Source organism: Colletotrichum gloeosporioides, assembly GCF_011800055.1.
Source record: "Colletotrichum gloeosporioides strain Lc1 chromosome Unknown consensus_10, whole genome shotgun sequence".
NCBI lineage: Eukaryota > Fungi > Ascomycota > Sordariomycetes > Glomerellales > Glomerellaceae > Colletotrichum > Colletotrichum gloeosporioides.
The window spans coordinates 391,226-419,066 of NW_025544655.1; the positions used below are offsets into that span (position 1 = coordinate 391,226).

The following is a 27,841-nucleotide window of genomic DNA, read 5'->3' on the forward strand; positions in this document are numbered from 1 at the left end:
ATTAGCATTCCGGGAACATGAACAGACCCAAATGGAGAGCACATGAGAGAGCCGGGATGAAGGCGACCTGAGCATGAGTTTGGCCCACACACGACGGGTGCGGCCCGTTCCTCGCACTTTGCAAGTTCATGCTCGTCGGGAAGCAGTTCCGAGACCTTGGCGTCATTCCAACATCAGACCAAAGTGAACGAGTCAAATGCCAATTGTATAGTTATCACGATAACTTATCACCACAAACTAATCGTCTTTCACATACGACGACCACAGGTCCGAGAGATACCAGAGGTTTCAGGTGCAAGGATGCCAGACCGACATTCCGGCACTAAAATGAGGGGTAGAGGAAGGGGTTTGGCGGGGTCGTGGGTTCCATCGTGTCCAGGTCGTTGCTATCGATAAGGGGCTTCGCTATTAATATCGCCCCCAAAGGACAGAGCCCAGCTGAGAAGCTACCTAGCTAGAGCCCAGCGGTCTGGGCTGGACCGGGGGCCTGTTACCGCTAAAGATCGGCTAGGCCAGAACCCTGTGACGCCATAACCACACGTCGTGACCCCGACAGCTCAGGGGAGGGGGGCAGCATCACCAGGGGACACTTCACATGAGGAACCACTCAGCTTCGACCCTTCCCTCTGTGACCCTTGCCGCCCAGCTGAGCACCTTTGGATCGTCGCTCGGTTGCAATTTGTGCACTACGAAAGGAGCGGGTCGGGAAACAAGATTCCTCTGTCCTCTTCTCCCACGTATCGCTGCTTGGCGGGTTGACGTACTGCCACATGTTATAAAAAAAAAACCGGGCTCAGGTTCAAACAAAACAAGACGATCTCTTTTTTGACGTCGACCACGCGGCTCAACCACGCTTACTGGTTGACTGACACCAGCATACGAGACGCGTCCTGTATCTCATAGCCTGCTTGCATCATCTGGCGTCTCACTTGCCTGCGATACTCGTTCGTCCTCTCCCTAGACCCTACAACCTATTTCACTCATCATCGCCAACCTCACCGCCTCTTTTTGCTCCTTCAACATCGACACTAGCCATGGCGGACGCTGCAGCAGCAACCGCAACCGCAACCACAACCCAACCGACGGTGTCCCCCACGGGAACGGGCACCTCCACGCCCCAGGCAGGCGGCGGCGCCAGCGAACATCACCGCACCGTCAAGTCACTCAACGAGTCTATCCTGCCTCACCTCACCAAGATCTTCAACGTCCACGCCAGCAAGGACGATCAGAAATGGCACAAGGAGCAGATCGCATCCTTTGTCAAGAACGTCCAAGCCGACGAGGAAGCCCTTGAGCATCTCAAGGCGATCGAGGGCGTTTCGGACAAGGAGCTGGATTTTAATGGTTTCCTGGACTACATGACCTCTTCTCACTCCGCCATCACACGCCCTGTTGTAGAGACGGACCTGACCTACCCCCTGTCGAGCTACTTCATCAGCTCCAGCCACAACACATATCTTACCGGAAACCAGCTGTACAGTGAATCGAGCACGCATGCCTACAAGAACGTGTTGCAGAGAGGGTGCCGATGCATCGAGATTGACGTCTGGGACGGCGATGATTCCGATAATGAGGATGGCACCTCGGTCAGCAGCAGCGATGAGGAGGTTGCTGCCGGGACCAAGGTGAAGAAGAGCCGACTGTCGAGGCTCAAGGATAAGATGCCGAGTTCACTGTCCAGCAGGCTCGAGAAGACGTCTCTGGGGAAGAAGATGGATGAGAGGATCGAGAAGAAGGAGGGCACCAGCCCGCCTGCGGCGGCGGCGGCAACTACAACGAAGTCGGCAGCGGATGCAACGACTACGAAGCCGTCAACGGATGCAACAACCATGAAGCCGGTAACGGATGCAACAACTACGACAAGTCCGCCCGCTGAAGGGCTGGAGGTTGAGTTGGTGAAGACGCCGTCACCTAGGCCATACGGCATCGAGCCTCAAGTGTTCCACGGATACACGCTCACCAAGGAGGTCCCCTTCCGCCACGTTTGCGAGACCATTCGCGATTATGGCTTTGTCGCGTCGGACACGCCCCTGATTGTCAGCCTGGAGGTTCACTGTAGCGCACAACAACAGGAGGTCATGGTGAAGATTATGCAAGACTGCTGGACGGACCTGTTGATACCGACACCTGACGTCGACGCTGCAGAACTGCCACGACCGGCGGACCTAAAGGGCAAGATCTTGGTAAAGGTCAAGTACGCACCGCCGACGGGTGACGCTGTGGAATCGGATGAGGGTGACGACGCGGCAGCTGGTGAAGCCCCTCACCAGAAGGCTGCCGCCGCGAACAAGAAAAAGTCCAAGATTATTCAGGCACTGAGCAGGCTGGGCATCTACACACGGGGTGTCTCGTTCAAGTCACTCGCGCAGCCTGAGGCGTCGATGCCAACGCACATTTTCTCGCTGTCGGAGAAGGGCGTTATGGAGGTCCACGAGAAGCAGCCCGAAATTCTATTCCACCACAACAGGCACTACCTGATGAGGGCTTATCCTTCTGGCCTGCGTATCGGGTCCTCCAACCTAGACGCTCCTGTCTTTTGGCGCAGGGGCATCCAGATTGTTGCGCTCAACTGGCAGAATTGGGACGAGGGGATGATGCTCAATGAGGCCATGTTCGCGGGCACGTCTGGTTATGTTTTGAAGCCCGAGGGTGAGTTTCCTCTTGTCTAGTAGTGTGATGTTATGCTAATGATGAGAACAGGCTACCGCTGTATCAAGGCCGGCTCACCGCCACCTGCCCCCGACGCGGCAAAAGACGTGCCGCAGATCGCATACAAGACCCTTGACCTTCAAATCGACGTCCTGGCTGCCCAAAACCTCCCTCTTCCTCCTGGCGACACCAAGGTCTCCGGCTTCAAGCCCTACGTCAAGGTTGAGATTCACGTCGAATCCCCCGAGGAACGCCTGCCCGGCGCGCACATCAAGAACGACGGCCACGAGCAGGAGGGCGAGTACAAGGCCAAGACCAAGTCCAACAGGGGTATCGACCCCGACTTCAAGGGCGAGGAGCTCAAATTCACGGGCGTGCCAGGCGTCGTGGAGGAGTTGACATTTGTGAGATTCACCGTTAGAGACGACGAGATCGGACGGGACGACTTGGCTGCGTGGGCGGCTGTGAGACTGGACCGTTTGAGGGGCGGATTCCGCTTCGTTCATCTGATGGATTGTGACGGCAAGTTGACGGATAGTGTGATCCTTGTGAGGATCACCAAGAAGGTTTACTAAATTGAGCTCATCGGTTTGAGTATCATTCAGGGGTAGTCTTTAGCGTAGCATGCAGCGTTAAAATCATATTTTCCTCCTCCTTGCAAGATCTCTGGCTTGTCAACAGAGAACTATGGGTAGCTCTGACATATAGTGCCGATCAATCCGTCTGATCTATCTAGCTGGAGCGTCCCCAAACAATCGTGTTGCTGGTGACATGACCAGTGGCTAACAGTACGCTCATAGACAGCGACTGGAATCCCTTTCACCAGTCGATCTTTATCGACTCATGGCGTTGATGGCTCAGGAAACCTAGTCTCTTTACCACCGATGGGCCTTGATGTTTGTGCCTATCGTTCCACACACTCTCCTGAGCGGCCGCGCGTGACGGATGCTGCGCTCTCAACAGCCACGACTTGTTTCAAAGCCGAGGCACTCGTCGTTCGCAATCCGCCGCCGCCATCGTCGAATGCGCTCGTCTGGCCATCACCGCGTGCACTCGCTTCAGCCTGACTAGGCCAAGGCTCAGAGTGCTTCGAGATGGTCCTCCCACCCCGCCGTCGGTCACGGAAGGCATCTTGAATGCACCCCCATTTCCCTAGGACCGTCGGGAGTCCTGCGTCACGAGGGACGGACCAGCGCCTTGGCCCTTGGCACAAGCTTCTGCGCCGTCAGCGGCTTAGTACCGGTTTGATGCCAAAGATCCACTTGGGAATTCTCTCCCCAAAACCGTGAGGCTTCTTCATGTCTGTCCAAAGACAACGCTGCGCGGCCACGCGAGCCACTCCTCCCACCCGGGGCCGAGGTGCTCCCCCACCGCGGTCAGCAGCTGCGCGCCGGCGGCGCCAATCTGCCACATGTCCCGCGCGAAGTGGAGGATGACGGCGTGGTACCCCAGCACGGCGACGGCCTCGGCGCGGCGGCCGCTCAGCATGGCGACGAACTCCTCCGGCACGAGGAACGCCCACGTGAAGATCATCTGCACCATGCGCTGCTGCCCGGGGACGCTGCCGCGGTTCTCCCAGCTGTCGAAGGACACCTGGATCAGCTCCGCGGCGCGCCTGCACGCGGCGGCCGACGTGGCGTCGAGGGTCGTCGCCGCGGAGATCAGCTCCTGCAGGCCGTCGCAGGCGTGACCCTCTCCGATGAGGTCCTGCAGGCCCGGGCCCCAGGTCAGGAAGGGCCGCAGCTCGGAGCTCTCGAGGGCGGCGCGGGCGCTGCGGATGACGTGGGCGCCGCGCTGGCGGAGGCGGGCGAAGTTGAGGTAGCTGTCGAGGAAGGCGTCGAGGCCGGCGGCGGCGGGGGTGGCGAGGGCGTCGATGCAGAGGTGGCGACCGAGGAGGGAGGTGAACATGGTGATGGGCACGCAGTTGGAGTCGTCAATGTCGAAGCTGCTGGTCGTGGAGGAGTTGAAGAGGGAGATGGCCTCCATCTGCAGCTGGACGGCCTGCTCCGTGTAGTACTGCTTGCGGTCGGGCCTGGCGCGGGAGAGGTACAGCGCCGAGACGGAGAGGATCTCGTGCATGAGGTAGGGGGCGTCGACGCCGGCCTTGAGCGTGATCCGGCTGCCCCACTCGCGGAGGTGCTCGTCGATTTCCGGGATGATGAGCTCGAGCTTGAAGGTGAGGAGGAGCTCCATGTGGTCCATGTTGACCTGCGGCCCGGAGCGGATGACGGAGGGGTCCGGGAACGCGAGGGGCGACACGCCTTGCTGCTGCTGCTGCTGCGCCGGCGTCCCGGAGGAGCCGTCGGCAAAGGGTGAGCATCCGGCGGTATTGGACGGCGTACTCGGACCCGAGGGGAAAGTTTCGGCACCACCCTCAGCGCCGCCGATCCCGGGTGCTACCGCGGGGACTGCTGCGGGCACCGCTGCCGGGGGCGGCGTCCTATATACGCAGTCCCGCTCGATGATGGTGCAGTTTTTACACTTGGGGCGGGTTTCATCGCACTTGAGTTCTTCATGTCAGTAAAGGCAAAGCTATATTTCGTGGGCTGTTGTGAGGTAACCTCATGGGAATCCTCACCTTGATGTGCCTGCGTTTACACTCAACACAGCCGTTCCTCGACTTTTTATGAGCACGGCGGTTCATATTCAGGTGTCGTATATGAGTCGTATATGTGTGGTGTGTGTGGTGGGTGTGCCGTACTGCCGGTATGTGTCAGTTCTCCTTCGACAGCGCGTTCTTGCTTATATTATCATCATTGTTCAACGTGTGAGATATCAGGGGGTGAGGATGAAGTGATGGGGTGGGAGAAAAAGGATCATGCTTTCAGCCCTCGGTCTTGTAATGCGAAAGCGAGGTCTGAGGCGACGCCTTGAAAATGTGGGCAGAAGTTTACATACCTAGGTAAGTCCAATTGGGCGCTGGGCAAGCCCGGGACTTCAGATGAACCCCGGGCACCGGAGGGGCTGAGTTTGCTAGCGTACATGGACTCACTAGGCGTGCTGGACGTCCTGATACGCTGTATCGGGGGTCTTTACACTGGGAGAGTGTAGAGCCTCTCCCCACAACGCAATCTCATGCGTACAGGATGGGTTCTGCTGTAGAGACTGGCCCCCATCCTTCAAACTGGGCTTTTTCCCAAACATAGCCTCCCCGTTTGTGGTGCAATGCAATGGAATACTCCGTGGTGGGGCGGAAAGGGCCGATGAGGAGCGTGGGATGCGTGTGGACTTTAGCGACTGCACCGTGTCGATAGCCAAATGCGAAGTGCGAAATGCGAAGTGCGAGATGCGAGATGGTGCTGCTTGACGAGATAGGGAGAGATGCGGTGGAACTTGTAGGATGGGGTGAAAAGTTCTCGAATGGAATATTTGTATATAACGCTGCTTTTCTTTTTTGTGCTTCCAAGAGTCAGTCTATAGATTCAAATCATCCAGTCTTTACTCCTTGGCTCCGTCTTCGCAACCTCACTTACACGCCAGTCCTCCTCCCTCCAGAACCCGACAATGGCATCCTACAACCTCTACAAGTACTCTCCCTCAGGGGCGGCTGCCATGATCTTCTTGATTGGCTTCGTCGTTGGGTGCGCATGGCACGTATTTATCATCGTCCGCCGGCGGGCATGGTACTTTATCCCCTTGATCATCGGCTGTCTCCGTACGTTATCCCATACTGGCCACACAACCTCAAATCACCACTAACAAACATTTCCATCAGTCGAGATCGCGGGATATCTAGGCCGCTTCCTCTCCTCCACCGATACGGGAAATCTCGGCTTCTTCATGATCCAGACCCTCTGCCTCCTCGTCGCTCCCGCCCTCTTCGCCGCCTCGATCTACATGGTACTCGGCCGTCTGATCCTCTACCTCCAATGCGCGCCCCTCTCCCCGATAAAGCCCTCGCGCCTCACAAAGATCTTCGTCGTCGGCGACGTCCTCTCCTTCCTCGTCCAGGTCATGGGCGCGGGTCTGCTCGCCCAGGCAAATTCGATGAACACGGGCAAGACCATTATCCTGCTCGGCCTGGCCGTCCAGCTCATCTTCTTTGGTCTCTTCGTCGTGGCGGCCGCCGTGTTCCATCGTCGACTCCTGGACCGCGTGCCGCCCGCTGTCCTGCACGAAGAAGCCAACTCGGGTTGGCAGAGGCACATCAGAGGATGGAGGGGAGTGATGAGCGTGCTCTACGTCGCAAGCGGTCTGATTTTCGTGAGATCGCTGTTTCGACTCGTCGAGTATGTCGAAGGGAACGATGGCGTCCTTCTCTCGACAGAGGTGTATTTGTACATCTTTGACGCGCTGTTGATGCTCGGTGTCGCGGCTGTTACGGCGGTCTTCCACCCCGCCAAGTATGTGCCCGGCAAAAAGGAGATTATGGCCATGCAGAATATGGATGGTTGATGTTCCTGGGAGGTGTGCTGTGAATACAGTACCCCGCCATGACCAGCTATGCGAGCAAGCTTGGGCTGTATGACTAGTAGCCGTATCTAGAAGTCTCGTCGGTTTCTGATTTTGAACCGCCCACGTTAGAATCAGGGGTACTCCTGAACATTAGATAATACATACCTTTCCTTTGTTTCCCGATTGCTCGGTTCTATCAACCATAATCAGACAAATCCTTCAAAAGCACTCTCGTCTCGAAGACATTCCCGGGACACAAGCCCAAGAAGGTACTCCTTCAAGAGGCTTGTATCCTTAACCCTAACAGCAACCTTTGGGGCAGCCAAAGGCGTAGCCCACTCGCTCCCGACCGCTAAAGCAATCCTCTCCATCTCCTGGACAGCCACGTCCTCGTAAAGCCAAACCTTGGGAAACCAGTGGAAGAAGGGCAGGTAGTAGCTCATCACGGCCAAAGCCCTGGGCCTCAGTTGACGAGCCATGTCCACAAACCTCGACGAGACGAACGAGAATGGCCACGCCCTGGCCTTGAATGCCACACAGCCATCGCAGGTAGGACAAGCCAACGAGCCAAACAGCTTCCCAATCCCGAGAGCCGCACGTTGGAGGTCTTCGCGAAACTCCCAATCCTCGTCGTCCTCGTCCATCCGCAGGGCATCTTCCAGATCCATTGGAATCGCTACAGGGGCAGCGTGCTCGAGCGGTATACTCCTCTGCGGCGTGGGGCGGAGCGACACTTGTTTCCTGAGTCCATCGATCATCATCCGCGGCCCGATGGCCATTGCAAGCCAGTTCGTAAGCCAGATTCCATCATAGCCCGTGTGCCGATCGGCTGCGAGGGCAGTCACGGACAGCAAAAGTGAGGCCATAAAAACGGGCCGGGCGTTGTCTTCTGATACCTGCTCGACTTGCTGCCGAAGCTGCCTCACCGCGCGGTCTCGGTACTTGGTGACGGGGAGGTCAGTGGACGAGTCTGTGCTGGCCAGGTGAAGGAGGGTCACGGAGAGGAGGGCGTCCATAAGGTAGTGGTGCTGGAGGGCCAGGCTCGGGACCTCAAGACGGAGGACCTCCGACTTGAAGCCCTCGAGCTGGAAGGCGTCGGTGAAGGACTGTACCGTGCAGGTGTTGTAGTGGTGCAGGAGGCGAAGGTGCAGCAAGTGTTCTGGGGTGTAGATGGTTTCGTAGCTTGGTGACGGCTGGCGATGGTTGGCGGATGCGTCGTCGGTGTCTGTCTGAGGACTGCCAGTGCCGGACTTCTCCTGCCCAGGGGGCCTTCGGAGGCCTGGCTCCATGTAATGGCATTGTGTCTCTCGCCTTGCGCATGCTGAACATGTCGGCTTCTTCTCGTCACACTACGGACAACGTGTTAGTGATTTGTTGCTGTTCGCCTGGTTGCGATGCGAGGGCAAACGTGCCTTTACACGCCTGGTCTTGCATTCAAGACATCCTCGCCTGGACTTTTTGTGATGCCGGATCTGGTGATACTTGGCAACGCGAGATTCAGGCAAGGGTGTTGTCATATTCATCCTCGATCAAGGCGGGCTCTGGCGCCGGCTCCATTGACAGACCAACAGATCACAAAGCCGCCGAACGAGTGGTGAAGGAGAGAATGCATCGCCAGGAACCGGTCCAGCTTCGGTCGACGGAACTATCCAGGCATGGGTGGCAGTGCAAGACCCTGAAGCTTAGCATCGCCTCTCATCTCGAAAGGAAGCTTGATTGGACGCGGGATGGTTCATGTCAGCTAGTCGTTGGAAATTGTCTCTGAGCTTTACCGAATACACGTATTCGCGCCGCAGCATCCCTGTCAAGCTGGAAGGTGTCAGGAAGAACCCACCAGACCAACGGAAAGGGACCTTAGCGCCAGGTAGGTGCCCTGTAGCTGGTTACATAAGCGCCAGTGCCGTCCTCAAGACAGCAGCCTCCAAGGAAGACAGGGGACCCAAGAACGTGGGACCAACGATTCGCGAGAAATCTGCCAGCTCCCAGGGAAAACGCTCCCTCCGTCTCTTCCTCTTGATGGCGGGGTAAACGGCAACGACGTTCACTAAAACATGCGGCCTTTGCCTTAGTGCGGGCACTCGGTCCCAGAACCTCAGCTCTTGGCTGTCTCTGCCGCAATGACATATCCCTCCACCACCTGGACTGGCACCTGGACAGCGTCCAACCAGTTCTCCATCCCACCATCTCGGGGAGGCCTGCGCAATGGTCTCCGGTATGACGCCATGTGGGTGGATCGGACGTCAGTCCGTCACGACACCCGCGCTGGTGTCGCCCTCAATTCTGCAATATCTCTAATCAATGATAGGAAGACGCGCTGCCTTGTTTTCCTCTGGCAATTGAGTATGCCGCACGTCTGACATGTCGCCGAGGGGCCCCCGACGGCAAGCTGGGAACGCATTCCGTCCTTCCGAGTCTTCATTATTCCCGCCGATCAGGGTCCCAGTCTGTGGTTCCCCATCGTCAGCTCTCATGTCCCTGCTTGCCCCCCCTCCCATAACAAGCTGAGCTGCACAGGACAATTACACTATCGGATGTGCTTCGCCAGACCAGACCGAGAAGAGCCTAGGGCTTCCCCAAACAAGCTCTCCTCATCCTAAATCGCGCTTGCCAAGTGGCGCGTATCACGAACCTGCTTCTGTACCTCCAACAGGTTCAGCTAGGCAAGGCAGTGACCTCCCCAAATCAAGCTTCAACGTCCCATCCATCCCATCATTCCCCGAGCACGTAGGGCCTCCCAGAAATGTCGTAAACATGCGTTTCCTAGCGGCCCCCATACACACACGTCCGATGGGCCACCGCCTTGTCGATCGGGAGGGTCCAGGTTCCTGCCAAGCGCACATGTGAGAGTGAGACCGTTGTCGCTGGCATCATGCTGCAGGTGTCATGGCCGTTAAATACCCCTTCGAAGCCCCTCATCTGTTGGGTATACGTCCCAATCATCTCATAATCATCTGAACCAATCTACAATCACTCCCTTCCTCCAAACAAAAACATAGCAATCATGTCTTACGGTGGAAACGACGACGTGGGTTCAACCTCAGCTTTATATTACAAGTTACACGCCACTAACACATCTCCAGTCTTACGGTTCCAGCAGGAACGAGGACAGCTACGGCTCCAACACCGGCTCCGGCTTAGGCTCCTCTCGCAACGACAACGACTCTTACGGCTCCTCCCGCCGTGATAACGACGACTCGTACGGCTCATCCGGCCGCAACAATGACTCTTCTTACGGATCCTCCAACAACGACTCCTACGGCTCATCTCGCAATGATGACAGCTACGGCTCATCCCGTCGCGACAACGACGACAGCTATGGTTCGTCCGGCCGCAAGAACAACGAGTCCTCTTACGGCTCTTCCAACAACGACTCTTACGGTTCATCCCGCAATGATGACAGCTATGGCTCCTCCCGCAAGGACAACGACTCCTACGGCTCTTCAAACGTGAAGAGCTCCGCCTTTGGCGAGTCAACCTCCTCCAACCTCGCCGGCGCCGACTCCCTCTCCTACAACGCCTCCGAGAACAAGGGCCGCACCTACGACAACGACAGCAACAACGACAGCTACGGCTCCTCGGGCCGCAAGAACAACGACTCTTCCTTCGGGTCTTCCAACACAGACTCATACGGCTCCGGCCGCAACAACAACACCTCCGACTCCTACGGCTCCACGGGCCGCAACGACGACTCCTATGGATCGTCAGGTCGTGTCGGCGGCAACGACTCTTACGGGTCCAGCCGCAACGACAACGACGACAGCTACGGTTCTTCTCGTCGTGACAATGACGACAGCTACGGCAGCAGCAACAAGGGCGGCGACAGCAAGCTCGGCAAGGTGCTCGAGAAGGCGGGCAACCTCCTCAACAGCGACAAGCTCGAGAGCAAGGGACAGGAGAAGAGAGAGGCCAAGGGGTACGGCAACGATGACTACTAAGCCTTCAGATTTTGTAATGTCTTCTCCGCATTGTGAGATTTTTCGTCTTATTAGCTTGGCCCAGCGAGTTTAATACAACGTAATGACCAAGAAGTTTACCATTTGACTGTTAGCAGTGATGTGTGGGTGTGTCTTCAACGCCAGATGTGATTTGCCTACACGTACCTGTGCCGATCTCGCTGATATACAAAAACCATCGCGGGCATGGTAAGTCTCTAACTTTTCGCATGCCATGGATTCATCGGGATGACGACTACGGATGAAAACTAGTGGGAGGGTAAGAAGATGCTAGTCATTGTGGCAACCAAGCATTCTAATGTAACAACGTTTGGTGTGAAGCTGTAGTAGATATATTCCGGGACCTTCGAGCACCCAAGAAAGCGTTATTAACCTGACCAAAAGTGATTCATCCTTTTACAACTGTGATTTGTCTTTGCGTACAACAACGCACTGTGTTTCGTTACTCGTCGATGACGAATCGGAGTCTGTAGCAAGAGGCCTATCGAGGACCCTGCTCGGCGGATTCATACTCTTCAATCGTCTTGATAATCACCATGAGTGATATACATCACTCAATCAACACACGCTTCTGTGGTCCGTTGATTTTACTCCATCTATCTGTTCTCCAGGGCTCAACCTTTTGCCTATCGGTCGATCTCCCGGCATTCTGCCTGAGCTGCACCAGGGGTAATGATTAGCTCCTCCATTGAAGACCGCGAGGAGCTAATCTGACCACATATACAGGCGTATCGTTCGTCATCTGGTCCAAATACATTCAAGAACCCGTTTTGGGCCTGTTGGTAACATGAAATGGCTTTGAATGCTTCGCCCTGCTCTTCGAATAAGCAGGCGAGAGTTTGGAGCCTATTCAAAGCCGGAACCAAGAATTCTAAGACACTTGGCTCTAGCATCGTGTCGTATGCTTGAAGAATACGTTCGCACATCATCATAGCGTTTTCAAGTTGGCCTTGATCTTTGAAGATGTCGGCTAAATAAGACGTGGCCATGAGTATATTCCGGTGGCCTGGCACAAGTGCCTTCTGGAAGCCTTGGAGGGCCCGTTCGTACATTATCTTGGCATCCTCCAGTCGACCTCTTTAATGGTAGAGTAAGCCCATACTGTGGATCGGCGACAATGTCTCCGGGTGATCTGGCCCCAATAGCTTCTTACGGCCTTCGGAAGCCCGTTCATACATTATCTTGGCATCCTCTAGCTGGCCTCTTCGGGCGTAGATAACGCCTAAATTATAGATAGCCGTAAGTGTGTGTGGGTGGTCTGGCCCTTTTAATTTCTCAATGCCTTGTACAGCTCGTTCGAGCATGGCCTGTGCAACCTCTTGCTGCCCTCGTTTGGAGTACAAAAGCCCCAGACTATTAATGATCGCAAGTGTGTCCTTGTGGTGTAGACCAACTGCCTTCTCAAGGCCTTGGAGAGCTCGTTCATACATGGTATTTGCATCGTCCAATCGATCTTGATCAGAGTAGAGCTCGCCAAGACTGTGAAAGACCTCTGAGACTCGTAATACTTGGTCTGGTCTTGGAGTCTTCTCGAGGCCTCGAAGAGCCTGTTCGAGCATTGACTCAGCTTCTACAAGTCGGCCTTGATCCCGGTAGAGCTTGCCAAATATACTGCACACCGACGGTCTAAATTCGACGTCTCTATCGATTGTCGCTATTAATCGGTCGACATGTGGCAAGAGTCGTCTTTGCACTAGCCAAAACTCGGCTTCAGTGCGACGATGAGCGTGCGATGTTATACATCGTATTGCTACGTTTGCCAGCTCTGGGCTTGATATTGCGTTGAGAACATGTGCCGTCCATGCATGAACACACGTGTGCATACTATATCCTCTCGATTCTGATGCTAAGCCTTCGTGGCCATGTGCATATGGTTCTGCTAGTCCGTATGCGCAGATAACTCTCATTGCTGCGGCAAAACTAAGCTTGTCTTCCGTCAATCCATGAAGCCAAATTGGCTCCTTGTTTTGACCTCCTGCATGTAGCAGTTCGAACCATAGATCATGATTATCGAAGTATGCCCACAGTCGAAAGAGTTCAGCGGCTTGTTGATTCTGCAGCTGAATATGTCGGAGAGTGACATTCCACGTAGAATATAATGCTCGATCGTATTCTAATAAGCGTTGACTCTCTTCGTGTAGTCGTAACCATGTCTTCTCGGACATATTCCGTGCAGCTGATTGAGGCTTGGTTCAGGTAAGCCCCGGCTGTTGCGAGTGCGAGTGGAAGACCATCGAGCTTTTGTGCAAGTAGCCTGGCGCCAGGATCTGCCGTTTCTCTTAGTCCAAGTAGAGCGATGGAGCGTTTGTAGACTTACCATCGGCTAAATCGACGGGCCCGCAGGTTGATGCCAGTATTTTCAGAGAGTCCTGGATGTCGCTTAGCTTTTCAAGCTGGATACTGCGTCCGAGGCGGCCTACGGACGATGATCTTGTCGTGATGAAAATGGCGCCGTGTTCGGTGTTCGGAAAATAAGGGCGTATGTCGTATGCTTTCGAAGCTGTCCCGCCGTCATCATCCTTGTCTTCCGTTGCAATATGTTGAGTAGTCTGTTCCGAATTATCTCGTGTACCAAAGTCAACGTCGTCATAGTTGTCGTAGATCACCAGCCAGCGATTGTTCTCTCGCTCGTCCAACCATCGCTTGACTGCCACCACCATCTCATCGAGGTCTAGACTATTAACAGCGTCATGGATGTATACGATGGACGAAACCTCGCTTGCAATTTGCCGGGCCACTCGTTGGTAACTCTGCTTCAGCGCCATGGCGTCGCTTGCGTCAAGCCATATCACAGCCGAGTAATCATGTCGATATTTTTTCGCGTACGCTATCGTCGTCTGGGTCTTCCCCATGCCGCCCAGACCATGCAGAACAACGACCCGGCGATCCTCAGTCCACTTCAACGCCTCGTATAAGCGTCCAAGCTCTGCTTGCCTGGCGACAAAGTTGTTCACGCTGTTGACTCCTTGCAACACGAATGAGAGACTGTATGGGTGGGCTCCAATGGTGGGTTGTCTGCGTAGGTTATGATTAATACCTAAAGGCCAGCGAGCAATTAAATCATAAGGGAAATGTTCTCACCGCTGCACTTCATCTACCGGCAAGTGAAAGAATAGCTGCCGAGCATATGCAGCTGCCGTAGCGGCCGCATACCCATGCCACTTATCGTTCTTATGCAAATCGCAGTAATCAGAGATTCCGCAGACAATAAGACAAGGGAAGTCAGCAATAGCCCCCACGCCCTCCTTCTCAAAGCACAAAAGCTCATGTTGTTGAGCGAGCGCGTCTCTTAGCCTTGCATCCTTCACCACCAACTCCCCAGATGCAATATTGCCTCTATGAACTATTACATACGTCTCGTCATCGTCACTCGCTCTAGATATACGCTTCAATGGGTCGCATGCGACTGCACAGGGCGCTCCCTATGTAATATAGGTGTAGTGTGATAGGAAGAGATAATCGTTCATCATACCGGGATACTGGAACCATCGCAGGCCACAACGCCTTATGTCAATCCGGCTGACGTTTTGCTACACTAGGTCAATATGCAGTCTTGCTCGTTTTGCTTCCAGGTCCTGTGCAGCATTGAGAAGGACTGCCAGCAGCGGTGCTAGGGCTCCTATGCGCTGGAAATGGCCATCCCTCGCTTTCCCATGATCATACTGCAGAGCGCCAGAATGGCCAGCCGCAGGCTTGCTGACCACAACATGACCTAGGCGAATCATCCCGTTGTCTGTTTCGACTGGAACCCCACCGCCGATGCCCACCAAAAGACAGAACCTAAGATTAGGAAACGTCATCCTCATCTGTGCTACGACCGTAGCCGCGGAACAGTTTCCAGGTTGGTATAAGCCGGCGATGACGATATTGTGTCCATTGACGGCCCCCAGACTGTACACATTGTGGTCTGCTGGGGACTTGGGGAGAGCAGGATGTTCTTCATCCAGCATCTCCAGCGCAGCGATTTGTTCGACCTCCAGCGGACAGATCCATGCCACCTTGTAATCATCGTGACCCCGTTGCTGTGCCATCTTTCGGCCAGTCAGGCTTATGCTCGAACGTTCGACCGACCATTCAGCGATATGAGAAGTCTGCGACACAGTCAGACGTTCGGAGCACAGGAAGGGGCGGGCATAGACTCTGGATTGACATACTGGTTCCTAGAGGCGGAAAAGAAAAATGAAGACCAATGCCATCACCTCGCTAGAACAATGGTTACAGGAAAGGAGGGGGGCCCTTATCTTGCCACCAGCCTTGTGCGGCTGAGGATTGCGTCCCGGGCGAATCAGGGTGGAATAAGCTGCCAAGTCCCTCATACCGATTGTTGGACGCACCTGCGCCATACTTTGAGACCTCTGGCCGTGCACAGTGCTTGTGACTGCCAAGTCCAGAAAAGCAGGGTCTTTACAGTGCTCTCCGCAATCGCGAGAAGGCACAGGTGAAAGTGCCCGTAGAGGGTACATGGACATTGCCCACGGGCTGGTTGAACCTGACTTAATCCTTTCGCAAGAAGCTGAGGGATTACTACGGAATCACCACCTGACTTCAATATGACGGGCTGGGAGAAAGGCAAGGTCCATAATCTGCATGCATCAAACCGTGTTGGATATAACCATGCACCTAAAAGTACCCAAGGAAGATAGAACGCTTACATATTACCATCATAACCCATACAGCGACCACCACTCTCCTCGTCTTATAGTCTACTGGACCTCCCTTCATCCATTATCGCACCGCTCATCACAGGGGCCAGCTGCTCACCCAGGACCAACCTACGTCCCCCCTTTGTTGTCCACCACGCGACGCCAATAGTCGCCCTCTCCACGTCCATCTCGCCGCTGACAAGCACCTCCCAGAAGCGGTCCTTGACAGGCTGGCGCAGGACGGGATCGGCAATCTCATTCATCGACTGCGCTGTCAACGTCAACCAGTCCTCGACAAGAGGCAGGGGCAGGAATGGCAACGAGTCGATGAGCGTCAGAACAAGCGAGCTCTGTTCTGACATGGGCTCTTGAGGCGAAAGCCCCTTCTCGGCCTGGTTGATGACGTCCTGGGTCAGGGGGAGCGGAGCGGTGTCCGCATCCATGGCCTTGAAGCGGACCATCTCGAGGAGGGTTTCGGAAAGCTGCGGCTCGGCGAGAGAGATCGGGAATGGCGGGGAGACGATCTGCATGACCGTCTTGAAGGCCACACGGAACTGGCGTGTTGAGATCTGCGCCGGGAAGGATGCGAATAGGGCGTCGACGTAAAAGGGAACGAGACCGACCGTCAGCGGGCTGTTGTGAGGACAAGACAGCACAGACAGCGTAGCGCTATGGGCGGATTCGAAAAGCTCTACCATTGTGGACGTCAGGCCGCCGGTGTGGGTGAGGTAGGCCGTCGCCGGGCGAACAATCAAAGCGTCACACGCCTCTGTGGGCATGTTGAGAGGCAGGTGCTCCGCCACGTTCAGGTAGAAAAGATCTAGAGTCCTGTCATAGAAGCTGGGAGGAACCGTCCCAGCATGGGGCGGCTTGGTCTCTTCCAAGAACGCAACGCACGCGTCTGGGAAGCGTGCGAGGATATCCAAACTTGTCAGGTAGGTGAACTGGTAAGCCTGGAATGCGTTGGCTCCTTGTCGTGAAGAGATGAAGAATAAGTTCCTCAGGGTGAACAACGCTTTGGTGGCCACTTGCGGGGCGATCGCATCGTTCCTCATGCGCGGGTCAAGAAGACTCCGGCCGACGATGGCTTGCATGACGGCAACAGTCGCATACATCGTCTTCTTCAGCAACTGCCACAAAGCCGGCCACGTCGCCTCCAGCGTGTTCTGCTCCAACCGCGCCGTCTCTTCGGCGCCGTCAACCGTTGATAGCGGGTTGTGCTGCCAGTACCGCAGTATCTTTTGTGTGAATTCCATCAAAGCATCCTGAGCGTCGAGCACGATTGCTGAGTCAGTCGCATTGGTGGCAGCGAAACCTGCCAGCTTGGACAACGGTCCCATGCCGCCCATCAGGGGTTTGCCCTCGATGGTCTGCAGCAGCGCAAATGACGGGGAGGTGGGAGGCCACGCGACCATTTGTCCGTACTGCTTCACGTCCCGGCGGATATCATCCAAGAACCGGCCGTCCTGAAAGCCGTCATCCCCGGTGATGGCCAACACCGCGATCGGTAGGAGCGCGTTGCAATTAATCACGCTCTGGTGAAAGTCGGACAGAAACGGAAAGACGTAGTTGAGCGCCAGAACGACTGAGGCCGAGGCGAACGGCCCGTCCTGACGTTCCAAAGCGAGGTTTGCAGCCGTGACAACGGCTTCCTCTAGCGTATTCCGCAAGCCTCTCGATAGAGATTGTCTATCATTCGCCTCCATGCCCATCAAGACGCCTGTCAGAACCAGGAGATGCTGCCATCGATTGGACCGATCGTCCGCGCCCTTGGCAACGGCGCGCACCCATGTGTCGCAGCCGAGGCCTCCGCCCTGCCGCGGGCCATGGGCATTTTTGACGTTATCAATCTCGTTCTGTCGCACTCGTATCGCGGCGCTGTTGTAGATGCTGATGATTCGCAAGCTCGTCCGCAGGCCATCGTGACGTTGCCAAATCGCAGGCGCGGTGAGAAGTTGAGAGGTAAGGACGCCGAGGTTCAGCGGATTCGAGAGTGTCGTCAGGAGGGTCGTCGTGGAGCCGACTATCTGATCCGTCTTGCGGTCATCGTGGACGTTTTGGTAAAGTTGCAGGACCGTGTTGAGGAGTCTGTCGGCCGGCATCGTGGGCTGCGATCGCGTCGGCTCACCAGAGGCTGGGGCGAATGTCGCGATGGTATTGAATGGTAGGAGCAGCGAAAGCGGCCGTTGTTGGGTCGCGGTGGTTGTAATCAACGGTGCCGATGCCGATGGCAGGACGTCGGGACTGGCGCGGGCGTTTTTGCCGAGGCACCTGAACTGCCCCTAAAGCCACACCTCAAGCTTCCCCCAAAGCTGCGCCATCCCTGCAACATCCCACACCCAACCCCGGTAGTGACGATCAGCAGCTGCAATCACTGCGCCTCCAAAGCTCACCAAACCCACCGACTTTCAACATATCGTCTCCTCTCCCGTCGAGCCTCAGGGCCGCCCTATAGCAATGTCTTCTCGCGCGCAAAACTACCCGCCGACGAACTACAAGGTTCCGTCGTTTCCGAGCATCAACTGGCAGCTGCGGGACCTCACGGACGACCACCGCTGGAGCCTCTTCTACATCCGCGACATCTGGCGCTTCACGGTGATATGGACCTTCATCATCTACGCCGCGGTGCACATGGGCGCCGCCGCCATTACGATCGCGATGCACACGAACAAGCGCGGATCGCTGACCTATCTATGGGCGGTGCCGTTGTTCTATGCCTTCGTGGCGGGCGTGCAGGCGTTGTGTGCCGGGAGCGTCGTCGGGTTGATGTAAGTGCATGCAAAGTTCCGTCGACGACACAACGTAGCTAACCCACGGCTTTACAGTCTCGGTGCGGTCTACAACGCCGGCTACTTCTCGATGTCCACATGGGTTCCCCTTCTCTGGGGCGTTATCAACGTCCTCGTCCTCATCATCTCGTCCTTCTCCATTCAGGGCGGACTCTGAACAAAACATGCATACGCACACGAACAGATATGTTGAACAAACGCGTAAAGGCATTAAGACTACATAGTAGCGCTATAATTGATGGTGGCCGATAACCCATTTACCGCACCGTTCGTCGGCTGCGACGGCGTAATCTCCTTAACGACACGCGCCGGGTTGCCAACGACGACGACATGTTCCGGCACGTCCTTGGTCACGACGCTTCCCGCCCCGACGGTCACACCCTTTCCGATGGTCACGCCTGGCAGCACGATAACATTCCCACCGATCCAGCAATCGTCGCCGATGGTGATGGGCTTCCCGCTCTCCGGCCCGCGAGTGCCGTTGCGGAGCGTGGGATCGAGCGGATGTGTGCCGCTGTAGAAAGAGCAGTTAGGGCCAATCAGGGTACGCGAACCGACTGTGATGGTACAGGTGTCGATCCATGTACTGTTAGAGTTGACATAGACGTTTTGACCGAATCTACGGACGGTGAGACGAGACACGAGACAGGTTGCGAGGGGCCAGATGCGTACTTTACGTTGTAGCCGTAGTCCATCTTTATCGGGGCGTCAACCCACGGCCAGTCTTCCAAGATGGCGTCGTCCTCGTCACGGCGGGCCCGCGGTGGAGGGAGAGGGATTGTGTCCCCGTTGATGCTGTTCTGGGTTAGGTCTGCATCTCAAGACGGGAAAGAAGAGCCGAGGGGTTGGCTTCAGGGTTGCCGAGAGAAATAGAATAAAATGGAGGCGGAACTACTCACTCCTTCCACATGCCGACAAGCGTGCGGCGGCTCACGTCACCGGCGTTGTTGAACCTGGTGCAGGCAGCCTGGCAGCGTTTCCGATCCGCAATGAGATCCGGGGTGAAGGCATGGTAAAGCTCGCCATTCTTCATCCTCCGGCGGTTCTCTTCCCTGTCGATGGTGCGGATGTCCATGGTTTTCTTGTGCATGAGTGTGGTGAAAGGGGGGGAAGGCGACGGCTTGTCGGTGTAGTGTATACTGTACAGCAGAACACTTATGAGGTGATTTATGTAAGAGGACGGTCAAGAGTCGCGTTCCTACTCGTTGGGCAACGGACAAGGAACAACGCGAAGCGAGATGAGGAGCGAAGACTGACGAGACGGGCAGGACAAGACGAGGGGGGCAGCAGGCGGAGCAAGCCAAGATGGAGAGAGAGATATGCGGTGCAGATACGTGGTGTAGTTCGGGTTGCAGAAATAGAACCTCCAAGAGATAAAGGGACCAACAACAACTTTTTGTGTTAATGGAGAGAAGAAACAGAAACCAAACAAGAGAAACCAAAACCAGCCCTATGACAGGTCTGTCTCTTGTTTTCCCTTTTTCTTTTTTTACTCCCCCGCCAGGATAAGAATTAAACACCGCAGTGTGACAAAGATCTCGGGAGTTAGTTGCCGGCCGTTTCGAGCTACAGTAGTCTATCTGCTCTTCGAAAGTGTACCCATGATCAGAAGAAGAGCAAAAGTCCAGGTCCAGCGTCAGTGTCGGTGAGCCCGAACACCCTAAAATAACGAGAGCCCAGGTGCTTACGACTAGGCGGCGACATGCTGCCTGCACCTGTTGCTTTCCGTGCTTTCCCTTGTCGAGGGCCCAAAGCGCAAAGTACAGCATGGAAACCTGGAAGCAAAAAACTAGAGCGGCAGCAGCATCAGCAGCGAAGACCGCAGGAGACATGGAGCCACACGGCAGCAAGAGACAGACACAGACGACGACTGATGGGGGCAGAATAGAGAAAAGGTCCACGCACTTGCGTCATCCGCCCCTGACCTTCGGCCCGCGCTGGGCGCTTGGCCTTACCCGTCCCACCCGTCCTGTCCTCCAGACTTCCAAACACGCAGTGCACACCCACTGTTTATTACCGTTTCCCTCACCGAAGTGGTCACTGGAGACGGCGTTTGTCCTTGTGGGATTCACTAGAAGAGGGAATGCAACGACAAAGTCCGCCTGCCCAGGCTGAAGTGGGACCTCGGAGTCCCTTTTTGCATGCCGACTCTCTCCACAAACTCCAACGTCGAGTCTCCCCTTTTTTTCCTTTCTCTGGTCCATCTCTGCTGATCCTCTTTTGCTGTCCACTCTGTCATTTTTTTTTGAGCCTCCACGTCGCAAGATCCGAGCATTACAGCGCAACCGAATCCGCCCGCTGCAGGGAACAGACTTCCACCAGCTCTTCGACACAGTTGCAGTGCCAGAAGCCGGCGATTACTCACTCACAACACCTCTCTCTACGCTTTGAACTAGGGCTGAACAGGATTGTCGAATAGAAAGAGGATATCCATACGCACTCGAACGATACAGATCGAGGTCGTTCATGCATGGAATGACGGACACAAGGAGCTAGAGCCGCCCGCCACCCTTCTCCGTCCCTGCCAACCCCCCTGCCTGACCTGACCATCAAGTACCTAGGTAGGTACCTGTCCTCAAAGTGTCACGGCCTCTGCCTACCGTCCCCGCGTCCCGCGGCCCCCAGTCTAACGCGGACTCTAAACCGTCGAGTGCCGACACCCACCACCACCTCTTCCTTCTTGACATCGGATCATTGAAGCAAGCTACCTAGCTCTCGCCAACGAGGCACACGACATACGCACAATGACAAGCTTTCGTCGGGTGTAAGTAGCAGCCCCTCCCTCGGTTCCGTGCTCCCTTCGTACCCGCCCGATCTCGCCGTGAAATCTCCGTCCTCAGACCCTGACCTACCTGCCTTGCTCTCACCCCCCCTGGACGGCTCTGCTCCCGCACAGCACATGCAACTGTTTCCTCGACCCCTCAACACCAAGACCCCACCATCACGATGTCCTCCCGCAGACACGTGAATCCCCTCTACCAAGACCCGTCCAGATTACTGAATCACCACCACGATGACACCCCATCATCATCGTCACCACCGCCAGAAACTGACTCTCTTCTCAGCGACTCCCGTCCCGCGCCTGCCCCCGGCACCCCCGCGCCCGTGGGACAGGAATTCTACCCTCACCAGCGCAAATCGCTGGCCGGCATCGCCCTGCGCGCCTTCTGCCTCGGCGCGGCCTTTCTCACCGGCCTCCTCTCCACCGCCCTCATCCTCACGACGACCGCGTCCCCGCTCTGGCGCCTCCCCTTCTTCCTCGCCGCCCTCTCCCTCTTCCACTTCCTCGAGTTCTGGACCACGGCCGCCTTCAACACCCCGCAGGCTACCGTCCACGCCTTCCTCCTGACCGCCAACTGGCCCGCCTACGCAATCGCCCACGCCACCGCCTTCGCAGAGTGCCTCCTCACGAACGTCCTCTTCAGGGACTCCGTCTGGGCGCCCTTCGGCTCGAGACCCCTGCTCATGGCCGCGGGCCTGGCGCTCGTCGTCGTCGGGCAGACGGTGCGCTCCATGGCCATGATCACCGCCGGCGAGAGCTTCAACCACACCGTGCAGCACTACAAGACCGAGTCGCACAAGCTCGTCACGGCCGGCATCTATGCGTGGTTCAGGCACCCGTCGTACTTTGGCTTCTTCTGGTGGGCCATCGGCACCCAGCTGGTCATGGGCAACGTCGTCTCCCTGCTCGGCTACGCGGGCGTGCTGTGGTTCTTCTTCTCCAAGAGGATACGCCACGAGGAGGAGCTCCTGATTAGGTTCTTTGGCGACGACTACGTCCAGTACCGCAGGCGCGTCGGGACCTTGATTCCGTTTTGCGGATGATGAGACGGAACGTGTTGGCCAAGTATATTATGTGTAAGATGGTGTCAAAACAGCGCCAGTATTATTATTTTTTCTATAACCCAGTAGATAAGACACATGAGAAATGACGGGTGAGCGCCCTCCCCGGCCCCCGTCTTTATAATAAAACACAGTCTAAGAACTTCTCGCGCAGGCCATCTGTCGGCTCACGCTGCCGTACTTGGCCTGCCAGGCGTAAAAGTACATGAGCGCGGCGAACGGTTGTCCGAGAATGGTGAAGGAAACCCAGAAGATGCAATTGCCAATCATCTTGCCCGTGGGCGATTGCATCTTTTCTAACGGGGTGGTGAGGGCGATGAGAGGGAGTTGGAGGAACATGCCGGCAAAGGCGACGCCTAGTTGTGATTAGCTCCATGCAGCGATCAGGTGTTGATACATAACTTACCAATGACGTTGTGGGTCGGAACACCAACAAGAACCTCGTGGAGCACCGCCGAAGCAAAGAAAACAGCAAGCTGAGCAGCCTTAGGACTCCAGCCACGGCCGATCAAGGGAGAGTAGACGTGACGCTTGAAGTACGTGTATACGGGCTTGTTCCACAGACGCCAGTAAGCACCCAGACTCTCACTGTTCCACCAGTCCTCGTAGAAGCAACGGTCGCCAAAGCGGGTGACCTCGGCAAGGGCGTTAAGGAATGACTGGAAGAGGGCGAAGAAGCCGGCGAGCCAGATGACCAGGGAGATGGTGGAGAGCTTCATCAGTCGCTCCAGAATCTTGGGCACGTCCAACGATGCGATCTTGTCCAGTGAGTTGATCAGAACCGGGGCAGCGTACTGAGCGCTGGCGAACCAGATGAAGACGCTCAAGCCAAAGACCTCCGCCATGCGCTTGCCGACAAACACCCATCTGATCTTCTCCGTCCTCGGGTATGCGGGCTGGTAAACCAGCGTGGGCGCCCACCAGAAGTAGCCCAAGTTGCCCATCGTGATGTTGTTCGGATAGGGGCACTTTGCGTAGATTTCGGGCATGGCTGCCAACTCGCCCTTGACGGGGTGCAGGAAGGCATGTCGCAGGTCTCGGTTCGTGAAGGCGTACGAGGCCGTCTTGAGCCACACGATGATGGCATGGAGCTCGGTCAGGGTGCCGATCAAGGGGTGGTGGATATGGAAGTACACCATGTATGTCGTGATGGCTAGGGCGAGAGTAATGTTTACGGCATGGATCCAGGCAATGACCTTCCATGTTGCGTTGAACCGAGATCGCTGGTCTTCCGTTGGGCTGGCGGCTCCGTCCTTCGACTTGGCCCTCAGACCTCTAGCCTGCTGAGCAGCGGCTAGTTCGATGAGGTAGGCGGCGAACAGATGGCAAGGGATGAGGGCGTAGAGGCCCAGGCCAAGAAGCACATCTTGTCTGCGGAAGTCGTGGCATCCAATACAGATCAATACCCCGTACTACGGCGTGTCAGTGACGTGACTAGGATTACTGTAGAAGTGCGCCTACTTTTTGGATGTTCTCAATCATCAGACGAAGATTGCCGACAACTGTATCATGTCAGCCAAGGGCGTCAAGCCGCGGTGTTGTCGATGAACATACTTAGTACAATTACCATTAAGTTCCTGAAGCCGAGGAAGCTAGGGGCGGCGTTGGAGTCATGGCTCAGGGTGGAAGGGCGAACGCTCTTGTGAACGGCGGCAACGTGTCTGTATTTCCGTTGGACCGCTCTCCTCAGCTCCTCGGTCGAGCGCTGGTTGTCGGAAGCGGAGGCGGAGGCGGACGACTTGGCGGACTTCGGCTCGGGTCTGCCATTGCTCGTGTTACGCAGAGTGGTGGTCATGGTTGAGCTCTCGACGCTCGTCACGGTGGCCGTGTTCATGACGGGCAATACGTCCTGAGCGCAATTGAGGCCGGTCGAGAATGAAGCAATGGAGGGAACAGAAGACGACAGAAAATAGTGCCACAGCGGTGGATGACGACTGGGGGAATAGGTGAAAGTTTAAAAAGAGGGAGGAGACCTAATGGCGAGGAAAGCTTTGTATATGCAATGCAGGGAGTGAGTGGCAAGCGTAACGATAAGATATCGGAGCAATATGCAAGACACCAGACCAAAGCCGGTCAGAGCCAAGAAATTACCAATTGACTTCTTAGCCGGTGTTTCCAAGGGCAGACACGCAGAGAGGCCGGCGCTTTTGCGAATCGATCCGAGCTCCCTAAGCTTGGAGGGAAGCTATCTGGATGGGTGAGCGCATTGGCGTCGGGCGTGGATTGGATGAGGAGGGGCACGTCGTGCGTGCGAGGGGGGATCTGAAGCCGCAGCCAGCAGAAAGAGGGAAGGGGGTACGTCAAGGCACAGGGCAGGGGGAGACACTGGGCTCGCTCGGGGAAGGGGGCGGAAAACAGGTGGAGGAAGCTAGGCCGACGCCATCAGCCCTTGATGCGTGGGGATTCGCTGCTCGACGTGTAGGAATGAGGGAACAGGAGGCGCGCTGACGACAAGAATGCAGCCGGCGTGCAGAACGGGCTTGTCGAGTCGGAGAAGAGAGACAAAATTTCAAAGACAGCAAAACAAATGAGGGTGATCAGAGGAGTTAACAGCCGAGAGCTCCTGGCGAACTGGATGGACCGATGGAAGCACGGCCCCGAGGATTGCAAAGATTGGAAGGGGGACCTTGAGAATGTCAGGGTCGCCGAACCTGTCCACTGAGGTGACAGCACCCACGGCAGCCAAGGTCCTCGGGTCTGGATTGCATTTGCAGCACTTTGGCAGCAACAGCGGGCAGCCGGGCCAAATCACCTTACTGGGAGCTAACGCTACAACGAGAAAAGCGGCATGCATGCGCTCCAGGGGTGCTACGGCTCCACGGATAGCGACGGCGATCCCGGTGGAAGCTCTGAGTGGTGGGACACGGGGCTTCGTGGGGCGTCCATGAGAGAAATTGAAGAGGGAGCCGTGGCTGAACTCTATCACATGCCAAAATGAAGGGGTCGCGGCATGGCATTTCTTGCGGCTAGGTAAAAGACGATGGGTCATGGGCCGTACCTAATTATCACCTCATTCTATCGATGATAGAACGTGGTCTGAGGAAGACTTCGGAAAATATAAAAATGGAAGCGTCAGGCCCGATGTTGGCCCGGATAAGCAGGCAGTTGGCGCCGATAAGACAAACCGTGAAGCTAACGCACGCCACCACCAGTATGTGACACCACTGAAGCCACGAGAGAGGTACGTACCTTCTTGACCTTGGCTCCGGCTCAATCAGCCTCAAGGTCATGTGATCTCGAGAGAATAGTTCGGGCCCGTGCACGCGTCGCGGTCATTTTCAGTGATTGGCGACGGCCTCGTGGATCACCATCAAGCAGGAAGCATCCATCACCACCTAAACGCGCCAGGTTGCAACAGAAATAGCAATCGACTTCGGACTAGTAAAATCACGCTCCACAAGACCGCATTTCTTTACTGCACGTTTCAGCGCATGGGATTTTAAAGATGGCCTACGATCCTCGTGGGGATCATCACGACAGGCGAGGGCCGCCAGGAGACGGTCAGGACGGAGGCTTTATTAGAGCTAGAGGACGACGTGAGTTGCCCTCTTTGACGGAATCGCGATCTCGGTGCATGATGGGGATGTTTGAACTTGCGTGTAATGCGGACACGCGCAGGGCGTCATCTCTCCATCAGGCTCACGTGGAGACTTGAGACAGACCAGATGCTTTAGCAGAACCGCTGACACCGTGCTCAGGTCCCGTAACAGATTATGGCTCAACCGTCGCACATTGGATGCGCAATCGCGCGCCGGCAGACGGAGATGTCTACACTGGCGAGGCTGAGAGGCCAAGCGCGAGCTTCATCGTCGATGTCAGTATTGCATCTCTCATAACTTCATACGCCTGCTAACATATCTCAGTTCACACCTCCTTCTGCCAGAAGAACAGATCCTGGTGATTCGATACCCGTGAAGCACCTTCATTCGTCACTGAACAAGATCAAACATCCTATCAATGTCGTCCGATGGACACCAGAAGGCCGCCGTCTATTGACGGCTTCCTCCAGCGGAGAATTTACATTATGGAACGGCACCGGATTCAACTTTGAGACCATCATGCAGGCTCACGACTCCGCCATTAGAGCGCTAGCTTACTCTCACAACGACGACTGGCTCATCTCCGCGGACCACGATGGCAGCGTCAAGTACTGGCAGCCTAACTTTAACAACCTTCAGAGTATTGCTGCACATAACGACCCGATCAGAGACCTCGCCTTCAGCCCGAACGATTCCAAGTTTGTCACGGCATGCGACGACTCGACATTGAAGATTTTTGACTTCGCTGGTGGAGTCGAAGAGTCGGTTCTCAAGGGGCACGGCTGGGACGCCAAGAGTTGTGATTGGCATCCCACCAAAGGTCTGTTGGTATCGGGTTCAAAAGATCACGTGGTTAAGCTGTGGGATCCAAGAACCGGCCGCTGCTTGACGACACTTCACGGCCACAAGAACACGATTACCAAGACGCTCTTTGAGCGAGTTCAAGGAGACTGCCTTGCAACCTCAGCAAGAGACCAAACCGCCCGCGTCTTCGATCTCCGAATGATGCGGGACATTTGCTTGTTGAAGGGACACGAGAAGGACATCTCAACCATCGCGTGGCATCCCGTTCACTCGAATTTCCTCAGCACCGGTGGACACGACGGCTCGTTATATCATTACATCCTAGACGAGCCGAACACGCCAGCTGGCCACACTACCATCGCGCCATACGACAGTTCGGACCCATCCACAACTAGCGCCCAGACCATCTACCCGGCTCATAAGGTCCCATATGCACACGATTTCGCGATCTGGTCTCTGGACTGGCACCCGCTTGGTCACATCCTGGCTTCTGGCTCGAACGACCGTATCACGAGGTTCTGGTCAAGAAAGCGGCCGGGAGATTCCGACGTCTTCCAGGATAGGTACCACATCGGAGAGGCGGCGGCCGAGGCTCAAGGAACCTGGGACCGTCGCGGAGGTCGTCGCCAAAGACAGGAAGAAGAGGAGCAGGAGATGGAGGACGAGATGGACGGCCTCGTCGATCAGAAGATGCCGCTCAAGCAGCCAGTTGTCCCTGGGTTCCTCGGCTTGCCTGGGTTGCCTGGCCTGCCCGGTCTATCTATGCCACCGAATGGCGCTGGCGGGCCTCCGGTACCGCCACCACCGATGATTCCAGGCGTCGGCGCAAACGGCGGAGCTCCTCCGCCGCTGCCGTTCCCACTACCAGGCTTGCCTGGCCTGAACGGGGCTCCGCCACCGCCTATCCAACTGCCTGGCGGCATAGACCCGAGCAATCCTGCCGACCTTGCAAAGATCGCCGAGATGATCCAGAAGGCCGGAGGCACGCTCCCTCCTCCACCGCCCGGCGGTTTCCCTCCCGGAATGGTCCCGCCGCCAAATTTTGTGCCACCACCCGGATTCCCTCCCATGCCTATGCCGCCGCCCGGAGCCGACCTTAATGGGCACGACCGCGGGGGTAGGAGAGCTCCTTTGCCCAGTCAGGAGGAGAGTCTCAAGGCGGAGCAGCGACGCGGCAACTATACGAGAATACGTTAGTCACGTGGCAGTACTCAGGGCAGATCTTG

General features: G+C 56.1%; 15 protein-coding genes across 15 annotated transcripts; 6 read left to right on the forward strand and 9 right to left on the reverse strand.

Annotated features, from left to right (window-relative positions):
• Positions 1–1,034: 1,034 nt before the first annotated feature.
• Positions 1,035–3,224, forward strand: GCG54_00006650 (1-phosphatidylinositol 4 5-bisphosphate phosphodiesterase 1; the record flags this gene model as incomplete). Its single annotated transcript, XM_045406649.1, has 2 exons — positions 1,035–2,649; positions 2,701–3,224. 2 exons carry the CDS (start codon positions 1,035–1,037, stop codon positions 3,222–3,224), a joined length of 2,139 nt encoding a protein of 712 aa, XP_045269901.1.
• Positions 3,225–3,945: 721 nt separating this feature from the next.
• Positions 3,946–5,293, reverse strand: GCG54_00006651 (Lysine biosynthesis regulatory protein LYS14; the record flags this gene model as incomplete). Its single annotated transcript, XM_045406650.1, has 2 exons — positions 3,946–5,151; positions 5,228–5,293. 2 exons carry the CDS (start codon positions 5,291–5,293, stop codon positions 3,946–3,948), a joined length of 1,272 nt encoding a protein of 423 aa, XP_045269902.1.
• An 860-nt stretch (positions 5,294–6,153) lies between these two features.
• Positions 6,154–7,044, forward strand: GCG54_00006652 (Protein RTM1; the record flags this gene model as incomplete). Its single annotated transcript, XM_045406651.1, has 2 exons — positions 6,154–6,304; positions 6,365–7,044. 2 exons carry the CDS (start codon positions 6,154–6,156, stop codon positions 7,042–7,044), a joined length of 831 nt encoding a protein of 276 aa, XP_045269903.1.
• Positions 7,045–7,250: 206 nt separating this feature from the next.
• Positions 7,251–8,561, reverse strand: GCG54_00006653 (uncharacterized protein; the record flags this gene model as incomplete). The annotated part of the gene is made up of 2 exons (XM_045406652.1): positions 7,251–8,393; positions 8,463–8,561. 2 exons carry the CDS (start codon positions 8,559–8,561, stop codon positions 7,251–7,253), a joined length of 1,242 nt encoding a protein of 413 aa, XP_045269904.1.
• A 1,484-nt stretch (positions 8,562–10,045) lies between these two features.
• GCG54_00006654 (uncharacterized protein) lies at positions 10,046–10,979 on the forward strand (the record flags this gene model as incomplete). Its single annotated transcript, XM_045406653.1, has 2 exons — positions 10,046–10,069; positions 10,125–10,979. The coding sequence occupies 2 exons, from the start codon at positions 10,046–10,048 to the stop codon at positions 10,977–10,979; spliced, it is 879 nt and encodes a 292-aa protein (XP_045269905.1).
• Positions 10,980–12,076: 1,097 nt separating this feature from the next.
• GCG54_00006655 (uncharacterized protein) lies at positions 12,077–13,162 on the reverse strand (the record flags this gene model as incomplete). Its single annotated transcript, XM_045406654.1, has 2 exons — positions 12,077–12,489; positions 12,610–13,162. The coding sequence occupies 2 exons, from the start codon at positions 13,160–13,162 to the stop codon at positions 12,077–12,079; spliced, it is 966 nt and encodes a 321-aa protein (XP_045269906.1).
• Positions 13,163–13,276: 114 nt separating this feature from the next.
• GCG54_00006656 (uncharacterized protein) lies at positions 13,277–13,762 on the reverse strand (the record flags this gene model as incomplete). The annotated part of the gene is made up of 1 exon (XM_045406655.1): positions 13,277–13,762. One exon carries the CDS (start codon positions 13,760–13,762, stop codon positions 13,277–13,279), a length of 486 nt encoding a protein of 161 aa, XP_045269907.1.
• Positions 13,763–14,091: 329 nt separating this feature from the next.
• Positions 14,092–14,265, reverse strand: GCG54_00006657 (uncharacterized protein; the record flags this gene model as incomplete). Its single annotated transcript, XM_045406656.1, has 1 exon — positions 14,092–14,265. The coding sequence occupies one exon, from the start codon at positions 14,263–14,265 to the stop codon at positions 14,092–14,094; it is 174 nt and encodes a 57-aa protein (XP_045269908.1).
• A 262-nt stretch (positions 14,266–14,527) lies between these two features.
• GCG54_00006658 (uncharacterized protein) lies at positions 14,528–15,028 on the reverse strand (the record flags this gene model as incomplete). Its single annotated transcript, XM_045406657.1, has 1 exon — positions 14,528–15,028. One exon carries the CDS (start codon positions 15,026–15,028, stop codon positions 14,528–14,530), a length of 501 nt encoding a protein of 166 aa, XP_045269909.1.
• Positions 15,029–15,693: 665 nt separating this feature from the next.
• GCG54_00006659 (uncharacterized protein) lies at positions 15,694–17,742 on the reverse strand (the record flags this gene model as incomplete). Its single annotated transcript, XM_045406658.1, has 1 exon — positions 15,694–17,742. The coding sequence occupies one exon, from the start codon at positions 17,740–17,742 to the stop codon at positions 15,694–15,696; it is 2,049 nt and encodes a 682-aa protein (XP_045269910.1).
• Positions 17,743–18,097: 355 nt separating this feature from the next.
• Positions 18,098–18,586, forward strand: GCG54_00006660 (uncharacterized protein; the record flags this gene model as incomplete). The annotated part of the gene is made up of 2 exons (XM_045406659.1): positions 18,098–18,408; positions 18,466–18,586. The coding sequence occupies 2 exons, from the start codon at positions 18,098–18,100 to the stop codon at positions 18,584–18,586; spliced, it is 432 nt and encodes a 143-aa protein (XP_045269911.1).
• Positions 18,587–18,645: 59 nt separating this feature from the next.
• Positions 18,646–19,504, reverse strand: GCG54_00006661 (putative maltose O-acetyltransferase; the record flags this gene model as incomplete). The annotated part of the gene is made up of 3 exons (XM_045406660.1): positions 18,646–19,048; positions 19,102–19,224; positions 19,329–19,504. The coding sequence occupies 3 exons, from the start codon at positions 19,502–19,504 to the stop codon at positions 18,646–18,648; spliced, it is 702 nt and encodes a 233-aa protein (XP_045269912.1).
• A 1,871-nt stretch (positions 19,505–21,375) lies between these two features.
• On the forward strand, positions 21,376–22,254 carry GCG54_00006662 (Protein-S-isoprenylcysteine O-methyltransferase; the record flags this gene model as incomplete). Its single annotated transcript, XM_045406661.1, has 1 exon — positions 21,376–22,254. One exon carries the CDS (start codon positions 21,376–21,378, stop codon positions 22,252–22,254), a length of 879 nt encoding a protein of 292 aa, XP_045269913.1.
• A 153-nt stretch (positions 22,255–22,407) lies between these two features.
• On the reverse strand, positions 22,408–24,106 carry GCG54_00006663 (Diacylglycerol O-acyltransferase 1; the record flags this gene model as incomplete). The annotated part of the gene is made up of 4 exons (XM_045406662.1): positions 22,408–22,628; positions 22,679–23,684; positions 23,734–23,774; positions 23,827–24,106. 4 exons carry the CDS (start codon positions 24,104–24,106, stop codon positions 22,408–22,410), a joined length of 1,548 nt encoding a protein of 515 aa, XP_045269914.1.
• Positions 24,107–25,717: 1,611 nt separating this feature from the next.
• On the forward strand, positions 25,718–27,812 carry GCG54_00006664 (Polyadenylation factor subunit 2; the record flags this gene model as incomplete). Its single annotated transcript, XM_045406663.1, has 3 exons — positions 25,718–25,808; positions 25,971–26,086; positions 26,136–27,812. The coding sequence occupies 3 exons, from the start codon at positions 25,718–25,720 to the stop codon at positions 27,810–27,812; spliced, it is 1,884 nt and encodes a 627-aa protein (XP_045269915.1).
• Between the last annotated feature and the right edge of the window lie 29 nt (positions 27,813–27,841).